The following is a 22,110-nucleotide window of genomic DNA, read 5'->3' on the forward strand; positions in this document are numbered from 1 at the left end:
GAACTGTGAGGATTCAGCAGAGAGGTCGGGCTGGGAGGCCTGAAAAAATTCCTTCTCCACCAGTGTGCTGGCTGTCGCTCCCCCTTTTGGGGTGCTGGTTTCAGGCGCTCTTTCTCCACACTGAGAGCTTCCCCAAATCTTTGTCGGCTTATCCCTCAATTCCCTAGAATTGACTGGGACTCAGGACCCCAAGGTAGTTAGGAAAAAAATGGAGTTTTTGGCTTAATGTCATGGTTCTGACAGATGAAACTCTTCAAAAGAACTTTGAGGCATTGCTTACCTTAAAGGATCTTTTATTTGAGTAGCATAACATCGGCACTGCATAACTGAAGCCAAAAACTGAATTCCCCTCCCCTGGGCACATAGTATCAAACCACAATTCCCTTCTCCAATTAACAGTCATAAATCACATTCCTTAATTAGCTTGAAGCGCGGGCTTCCTCTACAGTCCACCAATTCTTTATCAGCTCTGGGCTCAATAACCTTGATTCTCATGCTAAGTTTAGTGTTGTTATGTCTAGCTGGACTCTCATTCACATCCCCCCATCCCAGCATAATCTAAATCTAAAAGCAAAAGGGGAAAGATGACTACATTTCCATCCAAAAACATCCAATGTTAGCAGTGTTGATAATCTGGATTACTGCAATACACTCTACATTTGGCTGCCCCTGAACAGTATTAGGAAATTACAACTGGTGTAATATGTAGCTACATGTGAAGCTCCTATCCTTGGGAACATTCTTGCTCAAGAGATTAAAATAGCCCTATCTCTGCTGGCCATTCATATGGCAATGATGACCTGGTGGTATGCCAGATTTGAGACCATAAGACCATGAGCCCCATTACTTGGCTATGTTGGCAATACTTTTACTGAGCAATCATATGTATTCATTATGAATTGTTTCAGAATGGAACAATTTATATTCCTTGTAGTCATCTGATTATTAGCATTTCCTTTGAGTTCTTTCAGTTCCAAGAAGATTCCATGCCCACTTGCACTATTCAGGTGACCCTGAGGGCACAAATAACACTTTAAGTGGCCTCAACAATTCTCAGAGAGAGGCTAATGACCAGATGACTGCAAGAAATATAAATCTTTCCATTCTCCATCATTCAGTCAGAACAGAAGAAGCTTCTTGAATGAGAAGTGAAATGTCTTCAAGGAAAAACAAAGAAAGTCAAATTGCCTTTTGAAAAAGCACCTTTGGGACTTCTGGTCTTTGGTTGACCAGGTTAGGTTTGTTGTGTGAACCCAGCAATACATTGAATAAGTTTCAGTATTGGGTAAAAAGAAGCAGAACACAATATTAAGTGAATAGGTATGTAAGAAACATTTATACTGAAAAGCTACTGTTGTGGAAAAAACCCAATGGAAAAGACAAGAGACAGCAACACAGACCAATAATTCTTACTTTAAGATTCAGAGGTTTATGTTTCTAATAATTTAGAACATAGCAAGCATAATAACACATCATCACGTACATTAATAACCCATTGCAATGAGGACTGTATAGTTATAGCAAATTCCAATAGGGCAGCTATAGGCCAATGGCAAATCGATCAGGTCCAGTCCCAACCATTTATACCCTTTCTTGTTCTACGACTGTAGGCAGATGGTCCGCTAACTTTTGCTGACTTCTGCTGACATTTGCTGACCTCTTACTGACTCTCTGATGACCTACTTTTCACATATACTTTCTGCTGAACATAACTTTCCAAATATACCCATGTACATTGGAACCTGCATCCATCAGCTACTTTTAGTTTCCTATTTCTCCCACGGTTATAATACTCATGTTCCAAATATACATAGACCTATCTACTATGCAATATCATATTGCACAGATTACAAATAGTATGTTCGTATTGTGAAATAGTATAAAGTTCAAGTCAAAGCTTCGTATTGTTTTAAATCACTACTGTGGGGCCTATCACAGGTTTGCTCCAGCCTCATCTTGTTATATGAGGAGGGGGCTATATTTTCATCTCCCATACTACTCTATATTTACTTTTATCCTTTTAATGTTATTTAAATTTAATCCTGTGTGGGAATAGCACATAGTTTATAAGGATGTGGATGCAATGTAACTTTTACAACAGGGTCTTCATTGAGTTCTTTCACTCCTTCAGGCAACCGGAAACTGAAGGCCCTCAACAGGCTGGTGAGAAAGATGAAGATTTCAATTCTTGCCAGCTGCTCTCCCACACAGGAACGTTGACCTGTAGATAAGACAAGGCACGCATGAAGTGGATAATAATGATTGTCCTTTCGGCAGTTCCAAGAAGGGTCCACACCCATTTGTACTACTCGGGTGACCTTGATGACACAGAGAAACCTCAAGGTGGCCTCAACGACTCCCTGAAAGAAGGCAAATGACTAGTTGTCTGCAAGGAGTATAAATCCTTCCATTCCCCACCTTCCTGTCAGAGCTGAAGAAACCTCTTGGATGAGAAGTGAAATATCTTCAAAGAAAAAAACAAAGTCCAGTTGCCTTGAAAAAAGCACCTTTGGAATAAAGCTACTTTCTCTCTTTTATTTTGTTTGTTGACACCCATCAGAGAGATGCCTTTAATTCAGTTTGTACTAAATGGTTCACCATTTCAAAGGAAAAGCTATACACCCATGAAAAAAAAAATGATCTGACATGTTTTCCAGAGATGGGCCTACAAGAGGGAAATCACTTTCTCATCTCTCTCTGTCCACTATTTTCAATCAATCAATCAATGAATCAATGTCAATCAATCAGAATAAAGCTGGAAGGACTTTGGAGGTCTTGTAGTCCAACCCCCTCCTCCAGTAGGAGACCCTATACAATTTCACAAAAGTGACTGTCCAGTCTCTTCTGAAAAACCTCCAGTGATGAAGCACCCACAACTTCTGAAGGCAAACTGTTCCACTGGTGAATTGTATAAAGGTAAATGTAAAGGTTCCCCCACACATGCGTGCTAGTCGTTTCCGATTCTAGGGGCCGGTGCTCATCTCCGTTTCATAGCCGAAGAGCCAGCACTTGTCCGAGGACGTCTCCGTGGTCATGTGGCTGGCATGACTAGACGCCAAAGGCGCACGGAATGCTGTTACCTTCCCACCGTAGCGGTCCCTATTTTTCTACTTGCATTTTTACATGCTTTCGAACTGCTAGGTTGGCAGAAGCTGGGACGAGTAACAGGTGCTCACTCTGTTATGCGGCACTCGGGATTCAACCCGCCAAACTGCTGACCTTCTGATCGACAAGCTCAGCGTCCTAACCCACTGAGCCACCGCGTCCCTTGGTAAATTGTATACTAATACGTTATTCCACACTGCATTGTGTTACAGCTGGAGGAGATGGAGGTGGAATGGACATAATCTATAGGAATTCTCTTTCAGTGATCACACACATATTTTTGTTAGGGTTTTTTTTCTGCACCTGGCTGCCTGGACAAATGTGGGATTAACAGTCTTGTAGCAAGGGAAGCTGAAACTGAGGGAGAGAGATTGCAGGAGCGCGAGATCGGCTGATTCGCATTCCTGGCAATCTCCCTTGCTCCATTTCAGCTTGCTTTCTGCAAGAGAAAGCCGGGCCGCAGGGCCGCCTCCGCAGGTACTGCTCTAACGTGGAGAGGGAAGGACAAAGAGGGAGGGAAGGAAGAAAGGAAGGAAGGAAAGAAGGAAGAGACAATGGGAGAGGTAGGGAGAGAGAGAAATAGAGAGAGAGAGAGAGAGAGAGAAAGGGAGGGAGAGAGAGAAGGAGAAAGAAATAGGGAGGGAGAGAAAGAGGGAGAGAGAGAGAAGGAGAAAGAAAGGGAGAGAAATAGAGGGAGAGAGAGAAAGAGGGAGAGGGAAAGAGAGGGAGAGAAAGAAAGGGAGAGAGAGAGAAAGAGGGAGAGAGAGACAAGGAGAAAGAAAGAGGGAGGGAAATAGAGGGAGAGAAAGGAAGAAACAGAGGGAAAGAGAAAAATAGAGAGGGAGAGAAAGAGGGAGAGAGAGAAAAGGAGAAAGAAAGAGGGAGGGAAATAGAGGGAGAGAGAAAGAGGGAGAAATAGAGGGAAAGAGAAAAATAGGGAGAGGAAGAGGGAGAGGGAGAGAAAGGGAGAGAGAGAAAGAAGGAGAGAGAGGAGAGAGAAAGAAAGAGGGAGGGGAGAGAGGGAGAGAAAGAGAAGGAGAGAGAAAAATTAAATTAGTAACATGATTGTTAAGTGAATCTGGTTTCCCCACTAACTTTGCTTGTCAGAAGGTTGCAAAAGGCAATCACATGACCCTGGAACAATGTGACCATCATAAACATGAATCGATTGCCAAGCCTCCGAATGTAAATCACATGACCCTGGGGATGCTGCAATGGTCATAAGTGTGAAAAATGGTCATAAGTCACTTTTTTCAGTGCCGTCGTAACTTTGAACGGTCACTAAGTAAATCATTGTAAGCCAAGGACTACCTGTACTTTATCATTTTTTTCCTTTTTTTTGGGGGGGGTGTCAAGTTTTTGACACCTTGCTGGGCGACTGGTGGTACTCGGACATTGCCTTGTCCTAAAAGTGGTACAATGGATGAAAAGGTTGAAAAGCCCTGTTTTAATATACCGGTACTATTTGGTTCAGAATATTTTTTTCTTGTTTTCCTGCTCTAAAAACTGGGTGTGTCTTATGGTCAGGTGCGTCTTATGGTCCGAAAAATACGGTAATTGAACAGGAAAAGTAGGGGGTCGTTTTATATACCCAGTCATCTTATACGCTAGAAAATACGGTATATTTCTTACAAAGCTCTACTGATTACAATCTAAATTTAACTAGCATTTATTTGTACTTCAACAATTTCAACCTAAGGGGAAATTCGAACTCTCATACTTTTGAAACTAGAAGGATTTCAGATTACTTGGCTTTCTATTCAGATCATGATTTGAGAACAACTGAGTGATGGAGGTGATGAGAATGTATAAGTGATAAACTGCTTTGGGCTCAAGGACGTACTTATTCCGAATGGCAGAAATTCTTCTCGTTCAGTGAATTTCCCATCCTTATCTAAAAAGTGATTTGGGTTGAATTCTTTAGGTGTCTCCCATTGTTCAGGATCAAGAAGAACAGAATGCAAGTTTAGGCCAATAACAGTCCCCTGTAAAAAAAGATGATTAAACAGAGCATTTTTTATAAGAGAAACAGGCAAAAAAACCCCAATATTGATGAAACACTTGGTTTAGCTTGTCACAGTGGACCCATATTTGTTCATTCTCAAAGCAGATTCTGAGAACAGTAGCTGCTCAATTATTTAGCTTCCTTTCTCCCCTCCCTCCCATTAAAACAGAGAGCTGGGTGTATATTTCTTTATTATACCAGATTGCCCCCCAAATGGACAAAGGAACAGTATAAGGTAAAGGTAAAGTTTCCCCCGCACATGCGTGCTAGTCGTTTCTGACTCTAGGGGCTGGTGCTCATCTCCGTTTCAAAGCTGAAGAGCCAGCGCTTGTCCGAGAACATCTCCGTGGTCATGTGGCCGGCATGACTAGACGCCAAAGGCGCGTGGAGCGCTGTTACCTTCCCACCGTAGTGGTCCCTATTTTTCTACTTGCATTTTTACATGCTTTCGAACTGCTAGGTTGGCAGAAGCTGGGACGAGTAACAGGCACTCACTCTGCTACACGGCACTTGGGATTCGACCCGCCAAACTGCCGACCTTCTGATTGACAAGCTCAGCGTCCTAACCCACTGAGCCACCGCGTCCCTTAAGGAACAGTATACATGACTACAATTTTGAACTTAAATCCAGCCTGCTCTCTCTCTTGTTATCTTTCTAGAATAAATAAATGTTTATGGTTCTAGCTTTAAAATCTGAGAGGTGTTTGGTTTTAAACCCATAATTTATCCTCAAAAAAGTTTGTTATTCTTGCTTATTCAATTTTGCATGACTACATTGGCAGTTCCTGAACAGAGAGCTTCTGTCCAACTGCCATATTTTGCTTTCCATTCCATGTTGAGCTACTGGAATGCAGCCTGAATACATTTCTTACCTTTGGGATGTGGTAACCCTTCAAGTTCACATCCTTTGTACTTTGCCTGGGAACCCCAGCTAGCAAGATATATTTCACACGCTGCATTTCATGAATCACAGCATTGGTGTAGGGCAGCTTCTTCCGATCCTGATAGGAAATTGACCCCGATAAGCCAAACACATCTTCCATCTCCTTCTGGACTTTCTCTAGAAAAAAAAATGATGGAAATAGAAAGTGTTTCATTTGTTTGTTTTTGAATGTCGTTCAAAACCAAGAATGCACTAAGACAGTAGCTTGTCCACTCCAAAGATAAAACACCCAGACCCAACTGAGCAATGTGACATATGCAGTTACAATGCAATGAGACATGTGCAGATCTGTACAAAGGTGAAACTAAACAACTACTCCACAAGGACATGGCACAATGTAGGAGCTCAAACCAATCGGGACAAGATTAAGCAGTCCATGTACATTTGAAAGACAAAGGCCATTCTTTTGAAGACAGCAAAGTCCACATTTTGGATAGAGAGGGTCATTAAGTTTGAAAAAGGGCTAAAAGAGGCCATTTATGTTAACATTGAGCAGCCCTCTCTCAACCAACAGAAGGGGAGGGATAAGACATCACCCATCTCCAGTCCACAATACAGATTCCACAACCAATTGGATCCTGATTCAGGTAACCCTGAGGGCAAAGATAAACCCCCAAGGGACCTCAGGAGCTCTCACCAAGAGTGCTAATGACCAGAAGACTGCAAAGAAATACAATACTTCCATTCCTCTTCCCATCCTCCAGGCAAAACCTGACCTTCCATCCCCCCACTATCTAGTCTCAACTGTCAATACCTATCCTTCCATCCCCTTCCCTTTCCCCCATCAAGGAAAACAAACAAACAATCCAACTGCCTTTTGAAAAAGTATCTTTGAGTTATCTGTTAGGTGTGTGACAAATTCCTCCTCATGTTCCTCTAAATAATCATCTGAGCTCTCCTTCCCTAAGGAGGGTCCTGGTGACCTTAAACAGATTCATTGGGCAGTACTCAGGTATAAGGTAGGATTTAATGGCAACTCTGACCCATGTTCAGTTAGATTCATTCTTTGTATTCCTCCAGTAGCTATCTCTTGTCCATTTTTGACACCATCAATTCCTCCATAAATTACAGGACTGTCAGGAATGATAGACCAGGAAGACAGTGCTTGGGCACAATCCTGTACATGGTTCTGGCTGCTTTCTGATTCCAGGCTGTAACCAGAACATTCACAAGACAATGCAGCAGAGTCCCTGAGACATCCACCAATTCCCTCTACAACCTGAGTGGGTCCATCAATCACTGAGGATACACCATTTGAGTAGATTTAGCCTCCCTGCAAAGGTGTGTGTGTACAGCATTGGAAAATCTCAAAGACACCATGGTATAGTCTGACCATGACCGGGGGGGGGGGTAATGATAAATTCCCCTCTGTTCAGACAAGAAAATCATATCTGGTGCATGTTCACTGTCCTGGATTGGCCAAGTTGCTAACCCTAACCCTGTAGATACAGAGCTATCTAATTGGGTAAATGCCTATCTTACTCTGTACACCGCCCCGAGTCCCTCGGGAGAAGGGCGGTTTATAAAAACAAACAAATAAATAAATAAATAAATAAATAAATAAATAAATAAATAAATAAATAAATAAATGGAAGGAAGAATGTTCCTATGGCATTTTAACCATAGCTCCCAGTGCCCATGGGACTCTTCACTTTCCACAACCACACACACTGGTGTCTCCCATTGGTCAGGATTCAAAGAAGGTCTTTGTATATACATTCTTTGCTTTCCTTTAATACTGCTAAATGTCATGGTTTTGCTTGTAGGGTCAGCAATCTTCATAGGAAAATTATTATGATTAATAGGTTGAGTTCATCATTCAATAGCCCTTAGTATTTCAAATTTCTCTGTCTTTTAAAACCTGAGAGTAACCCTTGTTTCTCTTACCCATGTCTGTCTCACCTTGGATGTCAGGATGATTGGTCAAGAGGAGCAGTGCCCACTTCAGAGTAGCGAAGGTTGTGTCTGTTCCAGCAGCAAAAAAATCAAAAATACACTGAGCCAGGTTTTCTTCACTGTAGGTCGAATCGGGGTCATTCCTGCTCTGAAGTTTAAAATGGAAAATGAAAAATACGCCCGAATAATAGTTAACAATAGTCTGACTGAAGTATGCAATATTGAGAAGGGCACAAGACAAGGGTGTCCGTTATCACCTTTATTATTTGTTTTAACATTGGAGATATTATTGATAAAAATACGGAACTCGGAAAAAATTAAGGGTATTCAAATTAGAGATCAGGATTATAGACTGAGGGCGTTTGCAGATGATCTGGTTGTTACGGTGACTCAGCCAGAAAACTCTGTTGTGGACCTGATGGAGATAATAATGCAATATGGGAAGGTTTCTGGATTTAAGGTTAATGTACAAAAAACAAAAATTTTGGCCAAAAACATGACAACACCGCAAAAGGCCCTTTTAGAAGGATTAACTGGATTTGAGATTGTTAAAAGGGTCAAATATTTGGGGGTGTATTTGTCACCCTCAAATGCAAAGTTATATAAAAATAATTATGAAAAGTTATGGGGAAAAATTCAAAAAGAATTGGAGAGTTGGGAAAAATTGCAGTTGTCTTTACTGGGAAGAATTGCAGCAGTGAAAATGAATGTCCTGCCTAAATTTTTATTTTTATTCCAAATGATACCGATTCTTAAAAAAGACTCTAATTTGGAAGAATGGCAACGGGGTATCAATAAATTTGTGTGGGCAGGGAAAAGGCCACGAGTTAAACTTAAGATTATGCAGGACACTCGTGAAAGAGGTGGTCTTAAAATGCCTAATCTTAAATTATATTATGAAGCTGCTGCGTTGTCAGGAATAAGTGACTGGATTAATTTGACACAAGGGAGATTATTAAATCTGGAGGGCCATGACTTGTTATTTGGCTGGCATGCATATTTGTTGTATGATAAGAAGGTAGATAATGTGTTTAAAGTGCATATTTTAAGACAGGCATTGTTGAGAGTTTGGAAGAAGTATAGACATAAGTTAGACTACAAGATGCCGTTGTGGGCAATCCCGAAACATGCAATAGAAAACATAAATGTTGGCTTCAAACATGATGTGACTACGTATAAGAAGATCTTAAGCTTGGAAAGGAACGTCTGGTGTTTGAAGCCGTACAATCTCTTGCGAGATGAGAAGATCGTTCAAACTTGGTTTCAATATACTCAATTACGTGCCAGGTGGAAAGAAGATCAGAAAATTGGTTTCTCAATGACTGATGAAAATTTGATAAAGCAAATTAGAAATCAGGGTCCAGCACATATCAAACGGATTTATCTTGCATTGATAGATATTGACTCAGAAACAGAACTTGTTAAAGATTGTATGATAAAATGGGCCCAGAATATTCAAGAAGTTATTACAATGGACACGTGGGAAAAGATCTGGGTGAGGAACGTAAAATTTACGCAAGCCCAAAACCTAAGAGAGAACTTTTATAAAATGTTTTATAGATGGCATTTAGATCCTAAAAAGCTTGCAAGTATGTATCCGAATTATCAACCTAAATGCTGGAGGTGTGGTGGCGAAGATGCAACGTATTTTCATATATGGTGGACCTGCAAAAAGGTTAAGGCTTTTTGGATAAAAATTTGGTGGAATATGCAGAAGATCTTCAAGCAAAGGATAAAGTTTTGTCCGCAATTGTTTTTATTGGGCATAATTACAGATGCTACTGTTGTGGACATTAAGTTGATGTTGAACTTAATCACAGCAGCAAGACTCTTAATAGGTCAATATTGGAAAAAGGAGGAACTGCCGACTATAGAAGAATGGACTCTAAAAGTTTCGGACCTGGCGGAAATGGCAAAGATTTCGGCTTACTTGAAAGATCATTCGCAAGAACGTTATATTATGGAGTGGAAAAAGTGGATTGATTATATCCAGAACAAATATGGGACTAAAAAGTTTCATTTAGCATTTGAATAAGTTTTCTTTTTTTTATATGTAATATTAGTATTGCTTGTAGTCATTTCATATGAGCTAGAGTGCGATAGAATTAGCAGTTTATTGTTGTTAGCATATGGATGTTTATGATTGTTCTTCGTTTTTATACCTTGTATTTAGCTCTGGGAAGTCGGGGGGGAGGGGGGAATGGGAGGGAGGGATAGGGAGGGTTAGGTAGGGGTGGGTGGAGGGAGGGGGGATTGTTAAAGATAAAATGTACTGTAAAACTTTTCAATAAAAAAAATGAAAAATACAATTATTTCTATGCGGATCTTTTGTGGATATTTTCCATGAGAATAAATATATTCTTGGCAGTTACATAGAAAAATCAATGCAGGAGAGTAAAAAAATAAAGTGGTAGATTCAAAATGTATAATTCCCTATCTTAAAGTAGTCCAGATCAAAGAGAGGTTCAGCCTTGGAAGAACTTGAATGCATTTTCTTTTCTTTTCTTTTATGTTTGGTTGATTGGTTGGTTACTTCAGTAAATGTTTGACAACATGACTAAAGTAGTCAACCAGAAAAATGCCATGGACATAATTTACTTGGACTTCAGTAAGGCCAACGTACACTATGACCTACTACTTGATACAATAGAAAAAAGTGGGTTAGATAGCGTTACTAGCAGATGGATTCAGAAGTGGCTGACTAACCGCACTCAACATGTAGTCCTTAACAGAACTGCATCTACCATATTTTCCGGCTTATAAGACGACTGGGCTTATAAGATGACCCCCTACTTTTCCTGTTAAATTACCGTATTTTTCGGACCATAAGACGCACCTGACCATAAGACGCACCCAGGTTTTAGAGCAGGAAAACAAGAAAAAAAATATTCTGAACCAAATAGTACTGGTATACTAAAACAGGGCTTTTCAACCTTTTCATCCATTGTACCACTTTTAGGACAAGGCAATGTCCGAGTACCACCAGTCGCCCAGCAAGGTGTCAAAAACTTGACACCCCCCCCAAAAAAAGGAAAAAAATGATAAAGTACAGGTAGTCCTCGGCTTACAATAATTCACTTAGTGACTGTTCAAAGTTACGACGGCACTGAAAAAGTGATTTATGACCATTTTTCACACTTATGACCATTGCAGCATCCCCAGGGTCATGTGATTTACATTCAGATGCTTGGCAATCGATTCATATTTATGATGGTCACATTGTTCCAGGGTCATGTGATTGCCTTTTGCAACCTTCTGACAAGCAAAGTTAGTGGGGAAACCAGATTCACTTAACAATCATGTTACTAATTTAATTTCTCTCTCTCCTTCTCTTTCTCTCCCTCTCTCCCCTTCCCTCTTTCTTTCTCTCTCCTCTCTCTCCATCTTTCTCTCTCTCCCTTTCTCTCCCTCTTTCTCTCCCTATTTTTCTCTTTCCCTCTATTTCTCCCTCTTTCTCTCTCCATTTCCCTCCCTCTTTCTTTCTCCTTTTCTCTCTCCCTCTTTCTCTCCCTCTCTATTTTTCTCTTTCCCTCTATTTCTCCCTTTCTCTCTCTCCCTCTATTTCTCTCCCTCTTTCTATATATATATATATATATATATATACACACATGTGAAGTGTTAGTACCACTTTATAACGCCTTGTTAAGACCACACTTAGAATATTCCATCCAGTATTGGTCACCATAATATGAAAAAAAATATGTTGAGACTCTAGAAAGAGTACAGAGAAGAGCAACAAAGATAATTAGAAGAGTGAAGGCTAAAGCATATGAAGAACCATTGCAAGAATATGTCTAATTAAATGAAAAGATTAGGGTGATAGCGGGGTTCCAATATCTAAAGGGCTGCCATGAAGAAGAGGAAGCCAGCCTATTCTACAAAGCACCTGAAGGCAGAAGCAATGGATGGAAGCTAATCAAGGAGAGAACCAACTAGAGATAAGAATAAATTTCCTGACAATTAGAACAATCAATCATTGGAATGGTTTGACTTCAGAAGTTGTGGGTGCTTTGTTGCTGGAGGTTTTTAAGAAGAAATTGGATAACCACTTGTTTGAAATGTTATAGGATTTCCTGCTTGAGCAGGGGATTGGACTAGAAGACCTCCAAGGTCCTTTTCAACCTTATTATTTTGTTGTTCTGTTTGTCTGTGTAGCAGTGATTAATGTGTATCTACTAGAGTGAATCACAAAAGTTCACAAGCAGGTTTATCTGAATCCATTCTGTTTTAAAGTTATATCTAAAATCTATGTCCATGACAGCTCTAACAACAAGCTTTTGTAGCTATTATGCCACAATATGCCAATTTATGGAATATATAGAATACTAGATTTTTCTGAAGCATCATTAAACTTTCACCAAACCATTGCAATTTCATGAAGAATTGTGGGACAACTGAAGCAACACAGACCATCTGCCTATTGATGGAAAAGCAACTTGAGAAACAAACCAGCATAAACATGGCTGTCTCTGAGTTATTGCTCTTTATAATCAGTATGGATACTGTAACCAGAAACCTACAATTACAATGCCCACGGATGCTATTATATAGTGATGATACCTTAATACAGAGTGAAACATAAAGATCCTCTGAACCATTAACACAAAGGTGGAAATCTGTTTTAATGGTTTAGGAATGGGGGTCAGTATTAAGAAGTCTGTATATCATTGGAGAAGAGGGCTTTTTTTCTTGTTTCAAAAACCTTTATATGTTTACTTATGGTTGAGGCTGTGAAAGTATCTGTCCTTTTAAAATCATTTCAGAATAAGTATTCAGTTAAGTATGAACCAATAAAAAATTCCTACCTTGTTAATTCTTTTCTTTCTTAATGGTACTTTAGAAAAAAGGGGAAAGGCGCTTCCGGTGAAAAGATGGTCAATGCACAACACCCCCAGGGACAGATCCCTAGAGCTCTCTGAAAGGTTTTTTTGCTGCACTTGTTGCTTTTTCAACTGACCAAGAGAAGGAACCAGCATTCCTTTAGTTCAGGGGTGTCAAACAGCCGGCCCACGGGCCGGATGCATCATAGCGAAACTGCGCTCACCCCATTGCTGGCAATGGCAAAAAAAGTCACGATACGTCGCGACACGTCACGTGATGTTGTTAGTTTGACACCCCTGCTTCAGTTTATATGAATCTCCTGGGTTCCGGAGAGTCCTAGAATCATCCCACAAGATCCTCCAGGGAGCCCTGGTCTACAAGTAAATTCAACAGCTTCAACAGCTGGGGGGGGCGGTGCTGCAATCACTTTGTTGTTGAAAAAGCAGCTATTTCGGAATTTATTTTTCCTCCCACAGACTCCCAAGTCTAATATTGCAGAGGCTTAATGTAACTCTTACTTAGAAGCAACCAGAATTTAGCATGGGCTAAATTCAGAATGGGAGATGAATGAAAAAGAAAAGAAAAAATCCAAAGAAGATAGTTCCAGTAGCTCCCCTGGTTTATTTATATTGAGGAATGTAATCATTCCTTGTCCAAGTATTGAACCACAATAAACCCATACCTTCTCCATCTGAAGTAGATAGTGATCAATGAAATCTTGTGGTTCATGCAGAGAACTGGATTCCTTGTGTTTCTCTATTTCCTGCTTTGCAAAGGAAAGGATCAGCTCTCTAGATGCCTGGGCCACCTTGTGAGGGCCTGGAAGGTACTTCATTATTTGTGGAAACAAACCGTACATCTCATAAAAAAGGAAGAAGAAAAGTTATTTATTTCCTACCACAATTAGAAAAGACTCCCAAGCAGCTGACAGTAATAGACAGCATTTAATAACCAAAGAAAAACATTACAAACCCATTAAAACATGGCAAAGCATACATGGTGTCAGACCTCAAGAACGCTCCAGAAAAGCTATTTACAAATTCTTGATAGATAATGTTGGAGGCAAATAGATCATTATAAAGCTATTATAAAATTATCTTATTCTCTCATTGTCCCCAGGAGCCTTTGTAAATATGATTACTTGTGGCTAACTGAGCTATGATGTAATTAATTTGGCCAGCTGGATTTACATGCCAGCTAAATAATGCATTAACTACAATTGTTGAATTTCCACAGTCTGCTAGCTTGTGATCATGTAGATGTTGAACAGGAGAGGCGAGAGGACCGACCCCTGAGGAACTCCACAAACGAGAGACCTTGGGGTCGACCTTTGCCCTCCTGCCAACACCGACTGTGAGCGTCCCAGGAGATAGGAGGAGAACCACCGAAGAACTGTGCCTCCCACTCCCAATCCCGTGAGGCGCCGCAGCAGGATACCATGGTCGATGGTATTGAAAGCCGCCGAGAGGTCTAATAGGACTAGGACAGAGGAATATCCCCTGTCCCGGGCCCTCCAGAGATCATTAACCAGAGCGACCAATGCCGTCTCCGTGCTGTAGCTGGGCCTGAAACCCGATTGGCACGGGTCTAGATAATCCGCTTCATCCAGGACCAGAGGGAGCTGATGCGCCACCACACTCTCAACAACCTTTGCAAGAAAGCGAAGGTTGGAGACCGGACGAAAGTTATTTAACACAGCTGGGTCCAAGGAGGGCTTCTTGAGGAGAGGTCTCACCACCGCCTCCTTCAAGGCGGCGGGGAAGTTACCCTCACTCAAAGAAGCAGATATAACCGCCTGGAACCAGCCTCGTGTCCCCTCCCGAGCTGCATAAACCAGCCAGGAAGGGCACGGGTCCAATAAACATGTGGTGGAGCTTAATCTCCTCATAATCCTGTCCACTTCCTTCGGAGTCACAGGATCAAACTCCTCCCAGATAACGTCGACAAGACCGCCCGTGTCCTGTTCGTCAGACTCTGCCCAGTTGGAGTCCAGGCCGGTTCGAATCCGAGCGATTTTATCCAACAGATATTGACCAAATTCCTCAGCACGACCCTGCAAGGGCTCCTCCCTCACCTCCTGATTGAGAAGGGAGCGGGTCACTCTAAACAGGGCAGACGGGCGGTTATCTGCGGATGAGATGAGGGCGGAGAAGTAATTGGATCTCGCCGCTCTTATCGCTGCGAGATAAGACCTAATATGGGTTCTTAGTCGCAACCGGTCGGATTCGGATTGACTGGACCTCCAACGGCTCTCTAGGCCCCGTCTCCGACGCTTCATCTCCCGGAGCTCCGCAGAGAACCATGGGGCTCGCTGGGATCTGCGCCGGGTCAAGGGCCGCAAGGGTACAACTCGGTCAAGTGCCTCCGTGGCTGCCCTTTCCCAGGCTTCCACTAAGGCATCCGCCGAGTTGTGAGCAGGGGAGGCAGGTGGGGTCCCAAGCGCTGCCTGGAACCTGTCAGGATCCATTAAGCACCTGGGGCAGTACCATCTAGTTGGCTCCGTACACCCACGGCGGGGGGTGGCAAAACGGAAGACTAGCCGCAGGAGGTGATGATCAGTCCATGACAGGGGCATAACGGTTGGAGAGCCCCCACCAAGATCATCAAACCACTGTCCAGATAAGAAAACCAAGTCAAGGGTGTGGCCTCCCTCATGAGTTGGTCCAAGAATTATTTGCGTCAGGTCCATGGCCGTCATGGAAGCCATGAACTCCCGAGCTAGCTCAGATGATCCTCCTAGGGATGGTAGATTGAAGTCGCCCAAAACTATAAGTTTGGGGAACTCAACTTATGATTACAAGGTGTATAATCCTAGGTTATATATAAATAAGTCTGGTATCAAGATCAAGATATATCATTCTTCCTCTTTCTTCCTCATTATTCAGACCCCACTAGGATATTATATATAGTTCTCTACTCTGTGCTTTAAGAACAACATTTCTAAATTAGGGTGTTTTGGGGTAGAACAGCTGAGATGACAAGAGTCTTGGAAGGAAAAACTTAAAAGGAACAATTGGGAGCAGTACAAGCAGTGGTGGGATTCAACCAGTTCGCACCACTTCTGGAGAACCGGTAGCTAGTTTTTTGTTGCCCAGGCCCAGAACGGATTTCTGGAAGCGACATCCACACAGAGAACCAGTTGTTCACATATTTGAATCCCACCACTGAGTACAAAAGACTGTCCCAGGAAGTGGTGGTTGAGAGTTGTTAACATATGGCATGGTTGGCCAGCTGCTGGTGATACTAAAATGATGGATTCCTTCATAGGTAGAATCACTTTGGTTTAGTGGTCTATGCACAAGTCTAGAAACTGAGAAACTCTGAATTCTAGTCCCAACTCAAGCACTAAATCAGACGGAAATATAATTGGTGTGGGAACTTTGTCTCTTTAGTAGAAAACATGACTCACAATATGGAAAAAGTTACCAGTGAAATTCACAAGTGTTTCAAGGGCTTGAGTTAGCTTTTGGTAGTTTTCATCTTCAGGAGCAAATTGACATCCAAAACTCAAAGCACATATGATATTACAAACTGCATTTAGTATTGGAAGTGATGGATCAAATGGCTGTCCTGCAAATGAAGATATTTTATAATGAATACTTAAGGAACAGGGCTTGTAAAGGGGATGAAGGAAGAGAATTGGGAACTCTGCCAATTATTTAAAAAAAAATAAAAAAAATCAAATCAAATACATCTGTTTTTTTAAAAAAATTACAGACAGAGATTTGAGTCATTACCCCAAATTGCATACCTTTTGTTTGTCTAAAAATCTCCACCAATGTCTGAGCTGCGTCTTCTATCTGATACTCAATGCTTTTCTTTCCCAGGCCCAGCTTCCGCAGAGAAGTGATGGCAATGTGTCGCTGTTGTTTCCAGATGTGGCCATTGGAGAAAACAATACCTGAGGGCATCAGCAGAGAATGATAAGTGATTCCTGAGGACATTTATGCTAAAAACAAACAAACAAACACAGGTGTAGTTGTATTCTCTGAATTTCAGGTGGGAATACGAAACCCTTCTGACATGTTGTCGTTTTGTAAAATTATGGCCATGTTATTTTTTTCTTTAAAAAATATTTAATCATTTTGGAAGTCACATAGACACTGGGAGACATATGTGGTGCGGTGACTAAATTAAACTATCCCACCTAAACCTAATTCTTGTACATGGAAATAGTGAGTGTATGATTATGCATAGTTAGGTAGTTATTCTGAAATTAATGTCTTTAGGTGGAATGCTTATATAGAGAGGAATTGATGATAATGAAAATTTGAAGGAAGAAACAAAATATGAACAAAAAAGCAAAATATGAACAAAAAAAGGAATGGAGAGAAGAGGAAAGGGAAGATGTGGAAATTTTTAGTTGACTTACAAGAACCTCAGGGGAAAAAATGAGGTAGAATTTTAATGAAAAAGAAATAATGTCAAAATCAACATATGAATGTAATGGACCAAACAGAAAACTATGGATATGCACAATAACTTGGTGTAGAGTGGAGAAAGCTCTCTCGTATATATCTCAAAAGTGTGAGATTATACATATAGATATAGATATGGAGATGGGGATGGAGATGGAGATGGAGATTGATAGATAGAGATTGATATATATATATATAGATTGATATATATAGATTGATATAGATAGAGAGATAGAGATAGAGATAGAGATAGAGATAGAGATAGAGATAGAGATAGAGATAGAGATAGAGATAGAGATAGAGATAGAGATAGAGATAGAGATAGAGATAGAGATAGAGATAGAGATAGAGATAGAGATATTCATGGGGATATGGATATGGAAACGGAGACAGAGACAGAGATAGATTGATAGAGATGGATAAGATTAACCTTGAATACCAGATGTGAAACTCCACCATGGAAGAGTTTCAAAAACAAATATATGCTATGTGGGAAATATCTTACCAAACTTATCAGTTCCTTTCTACAGTTGGCGATGAAATAAGAGCTTTTGGAAAAGAATTAGCATCTTGAAGAAACAAACTCAAACTGTGACTACAACTAATATTTTATCGGGACAGAACTTAACAGAAGAAATTGAACAATCAAATACATTGGCAGAAGAATTAACTATTCAACAAACACAGACTTTTGAAGACCATAATGGGAAACAGGTGGAAAAAAATTATTTAGTCCAGGACAATTATATCAAGAGGTGAAAACAATGAGAAGATTTGGCACTGTTAACAGACTCCTCAATTCTTCAAAAATGGAGACTGGAGGGCTACTTCGATATGATATAATAACACAAGAATGCTTTGATGACCCTGAGGCAAAGAAGCAAAAAATGACATGGCAAAGGAAGAAAGCAAGAATAAGATTGAAGAAATATGGACATCCTTTGTTGTTGTTAGCTGCAAAGTCATGTCCAACCCATCGCGAACCCATGGACAACGTTCCCCCAGGCCTTCCTGTCCACTACCATCGTCTGGAGTCCATTTAAGCTCACGCCTACTGCTTCAGGGACTCCATCCAGCCACCTCATTCTCTGTCGTCCCCTTCTTCTCTTGCCCTCAACCTTTCCCAGCATTAGGCTCTTCTCCAGTGAGTCCTTCCTTCTCATTAGGTGGCCAAAGTATTTGAGTTTTAGCTTCAGGATCTGGCCTTCTAAAGAGCAGTCAGGGCTGATCTCCTCTAGGACTGACCGGTTTGATCACCTTGCAGTCCAAGGGACTCGCAGGAGTCTTCTCCAGCACCATAGTTCAAAGGCCTCAATTCTTTGGCGCTCAGCCTTTTTTATGGTCCAACTTTCACTGCCATACATTGCAACTGGGAAGACCCCTTCATGGATTACTGCCTTGTCGTGGCGAAGGGGCTTGCGTAATTCAATGAAGCTATGAGCTATGCCGTGCAGGGCCACCCAAGACAGAAAGGTCATAGCAGAGAGTTCTGACAAAACATGATCTGCTGGAGAAGGAAATGGCAACCCACTCCAGTATCTTTGCCATGAAAACCCTATGGACATCCTTAAGAGGCCTGAAATAGATAATACCAAAATAGACAGGATTGTACTTGGATTACAAGAGATTGTTTTGATGAGTAGGTAAAAATACTGACTAATTAAAAATAAAACACAGATGTATGAATACTAACATTGAAATATTGACCTCTTTAAATGACATGGATTAAGATGTATATATGTTAAGAATGATAGAATGTAACTAATATACTTGGAAGTAGTGACATGAAAGGATGTATTAAATGTTGAAACGGAAGAAATTTTGGTTAATTTTTAATATGTGGAAATTATAAATGAGAAATAAGAATATTATATTGTCCTCCTCCTCGTTCTCCTCCTTTGCAATTGGTATCCTAATGACTACCATTCTAATATTGTACTACTAACATTGATATGGAAATGAGATAAATAAGAAGTGTATTTACATTACTAGGTATCGGAGAAAATTGTGTAAAGGGAAAGGATGTTATTTAGCAATATGAAAATGAGAAACTTTAAACTTTTAATTTTAATATTGATGCAAAATTAAAGGTGGAAAAATATATAAGATGTTTTATGTTTTAAAGATGGAATGTTAAAATATAAAATATACCCAAGTATTGACAAATATAAGAAAACTATTAAATGACTGATGGATAGCAATGAGAAGTATGTTAATTTAGATAAGAGATAATATGTATTAAAGCAAACAAGAGAGAGGAAGTATTGGTTACAACAATTTGGAGATTTGTAATAATATATAAATTCAATCAATCAATCAATCAATCAATAAATAAATAAGTATTTGTCTGAAATGGAACTATTGTAACCCAGACACCACGTTGCTTTTTAAAGATACTATTGTAATATTGGAAAACTAATAAAAAAAGGAAAAATAAAGATTGATAGAGGTATAGATATATAGATACGCATATTACCACAAATTATTATAGCCCGATGGTTATTAAGATACCATTTCTTATTATTTGCACTTACCCCTTCCGTTCTGTAAAGTACTCAAGAAACCATCATATGGTCGATCAGAGAATTCCTCTGGAAAGCTGGTCATTGCTTCTTTCACAGTTTTGAATCTAGACAATACTACTATAAGGTGAGGTCCAGCCCACGTGGAGTATATATTTCCATATCGTTTTATATGCTGCCAAGTGAATCAATGTTGAGAAATGTTACCATCAAATAAAACATTATTTATATATGATATGCCACCTACAATCTTTCCTAAATCCTCAATTCTAAAACCTTTCACCATATTCTCTACTCTTTAGAATTTCTCTCTTTAAGATTTGTGCTAAGAACTTCTCCATCCACTTTCTTTTATTTTCCTGGGACATTTCCTTCTCTATATTTCTGCCTAAAATCCACCATTTCCAATCTGTTTGCTCCACTCCTCCTTGCCCTGGATAAGAGAGGGCCTTCATACTGCCCACTGCTCCTCTGACTGACAGGTAGGTTAGTCAATGGTTGTCTGAAACAGCTTGTTCATGAGTCACATCTTTTGAGCACTATAATTTGGATGTTTGAAGAGGCTTTCTCAACCTCTCTGACCTTCTTCCTTTATAAGCCACCAACTCTTCAATTCTCAAACTGATTGCTATGTTGACAGGATGGTCTAGAATCTAGATAGAGACTTTGATCTGCCTGGTGGGTTGCTCTTTATCTGATGGATGGCAACCCATCAGGCAGATCAAAGTCTCTATATAGACCATCCATACAAACTATTGGGTAAGTTGTTAAAATCTGCTTGGTTTGTGGCCACATTCCATGCGATACATGGCTCATGAAAATACTGTGGAGGGAAGCCTTCTTCATCAACAGTAATCCCAAATCAAAAAGAATCTGGCAACAGCCTTTTAGACTATAGGGAGCCTTATGACACTGCTGGAGACAAATATCATCTTCAACAGAGGGGAAATGCACCCTGGTGAACCTGCATTGTTCTCAGTGCGACAATTTGCTCAGTAGGCAGGGCCATTTTCTCTGGCTCCAGAAAAAGATAGAAAAGATGGAGACAGGGCAGCAAGTATAACAAGTTTTAAGAATGGACTGGATTAGAATGGACTGGACTGGACTGGACTGGACTGGACTAGACTGGACTGGACTAGACTAGAATAGACTAGAATAGAATAGAAGCTGGAAGGGACCTTGGAGGTCTCCTAGTGCAACCCCCTTCTCATACAATTTGAGACAAGTGGCTGTCCAGTCTCTTCTTAAAAACCTCCAGTGATGGAGCACCCACAACTTCTGAAGGCAAAGCTGTTCCACCGGTTAATTGTCCTCACTGTTAGGAAGTTTCTCCTTAATTTCAGGTTGCTTCTCTCTTTGGTCTTCCAACCATTGTTTCTTGTCCTGCCCTGTGGTGCTGTGGAAAATAAGTTACCCCCCTTCTCTTTGTGGCAGCCCCTCAAATACTGGAATACTGCTATCATGTCTACCCTAGTCCTTCTTTTCTCTAGACTAGCCATACCCAAATCCTGCAACTGTCCTTCATATGTTTTAGTCTCCCGGCCTTCTAATCATCTTAGTTTCTCTTCTCTGCACTTTTCCCAAAGTCTCAAACTGATTTACTGTATTCCTGTTTTTAACATTGTTTTTATCTATGACTCGTGTGTATGGCTGTATGGGTTTTATTTGTAAGCCACCCAGAATCACTTAGGTGAAATGGGCAATATATGAATTTGATAAATAAATAACATCACATCTTAATCTTTATAACTCAGATCCAAAAACTTTTTTTCATCATTCTAGAATTGCAGAATCAGTAGAGGTCATTTAGGCTAGCAAATTCAACCTATTGTCCACTGCAGGAATACAAAATAAAGCATCCTCAACAGAGGAATGTCTGACCTCATTTGAGTAGAGTGAAGGGGAAACTACCCTCTCTCTGGTAAATTGGTTCCATTATCCAATTTTACAATTTATTAGCAAGATTAAACTAGAATCTGTCTTCTAATAATTCAACTTCATTATTTCACTTGCCGCTCTGTGAAACATTGGTGACCAGGTCTTAGCTTGGATATTCTGGCATGATGTGGAAAATGATTAATCAGGTGTCATCACCATCATTTGATTAATTAAATTCCTCATCATGCAAGAATATTTTCCTAGATTAATTGATTTGTCTGTAATAATGGTAAAAGAAAAGAATTGAGAATTATTTTGAATATTACAGGTTGATTATTTAGAATGAAATACCTTAAGGAAGTAATCTTCGCGAAGCCAAAACCCATCAGCCCACAAGGTCCCGACGAGAGGTAAACCCACAGGACCAGGAGGCAAATGTCTTCGGGACCAGAGTTGCCTCAGGAAGAGGAGAATCAGCAGAGCAAGTGGAGAAACAAGCAACAATATCCATATCACAATCAT

The 22,110-nt window shown here is 40.4% G+C and overlaps 1 protein-coding gene across 1 annotated transcript; it reads right to left on the bottom strand.

Moving 5' to 3' along the window:
• Window positions 1-2,036: 2,036 nt before the first annotated feature.
• LOC308669340 (cytochrome P450 2J4-like) lies at window positions 2,037-22,110 on the bottom strand (the record flags this gene model as incomplete). Its single annotated transcript, XM_081329976.1, has 9 exons — window positions 2,037-2,221; window positions 4,949-5,090; window positions 5,983-6,170; window positions 7,956-8,097; window positions 13,453-13,629; window positions 16,180-16,340; window positions 16,522-16,671; window positions 19,723-19,885; window positions 21,940-22,110. The coding sequence occupies 9 exons, from the start codon at window positions 22,108-22,110 to the stop codon at window positions 2,037-2,039; spliced, it is 1,479 nt and encodes a 492-aa protein (XP_081186102.1).

The sequence above is a fragment of the Vipera berus genome (genome assembly GCF_964194415.1).
Source record: "Vipera berus genome assembly, chromosome: 5".
NCBI classification, from domain to species: domain Eukaryota; kingdom Metazoa; phylum Chordata; class Lepidosauria; order Squamata; family Viperidae; genus Vipera; species Vipera berus.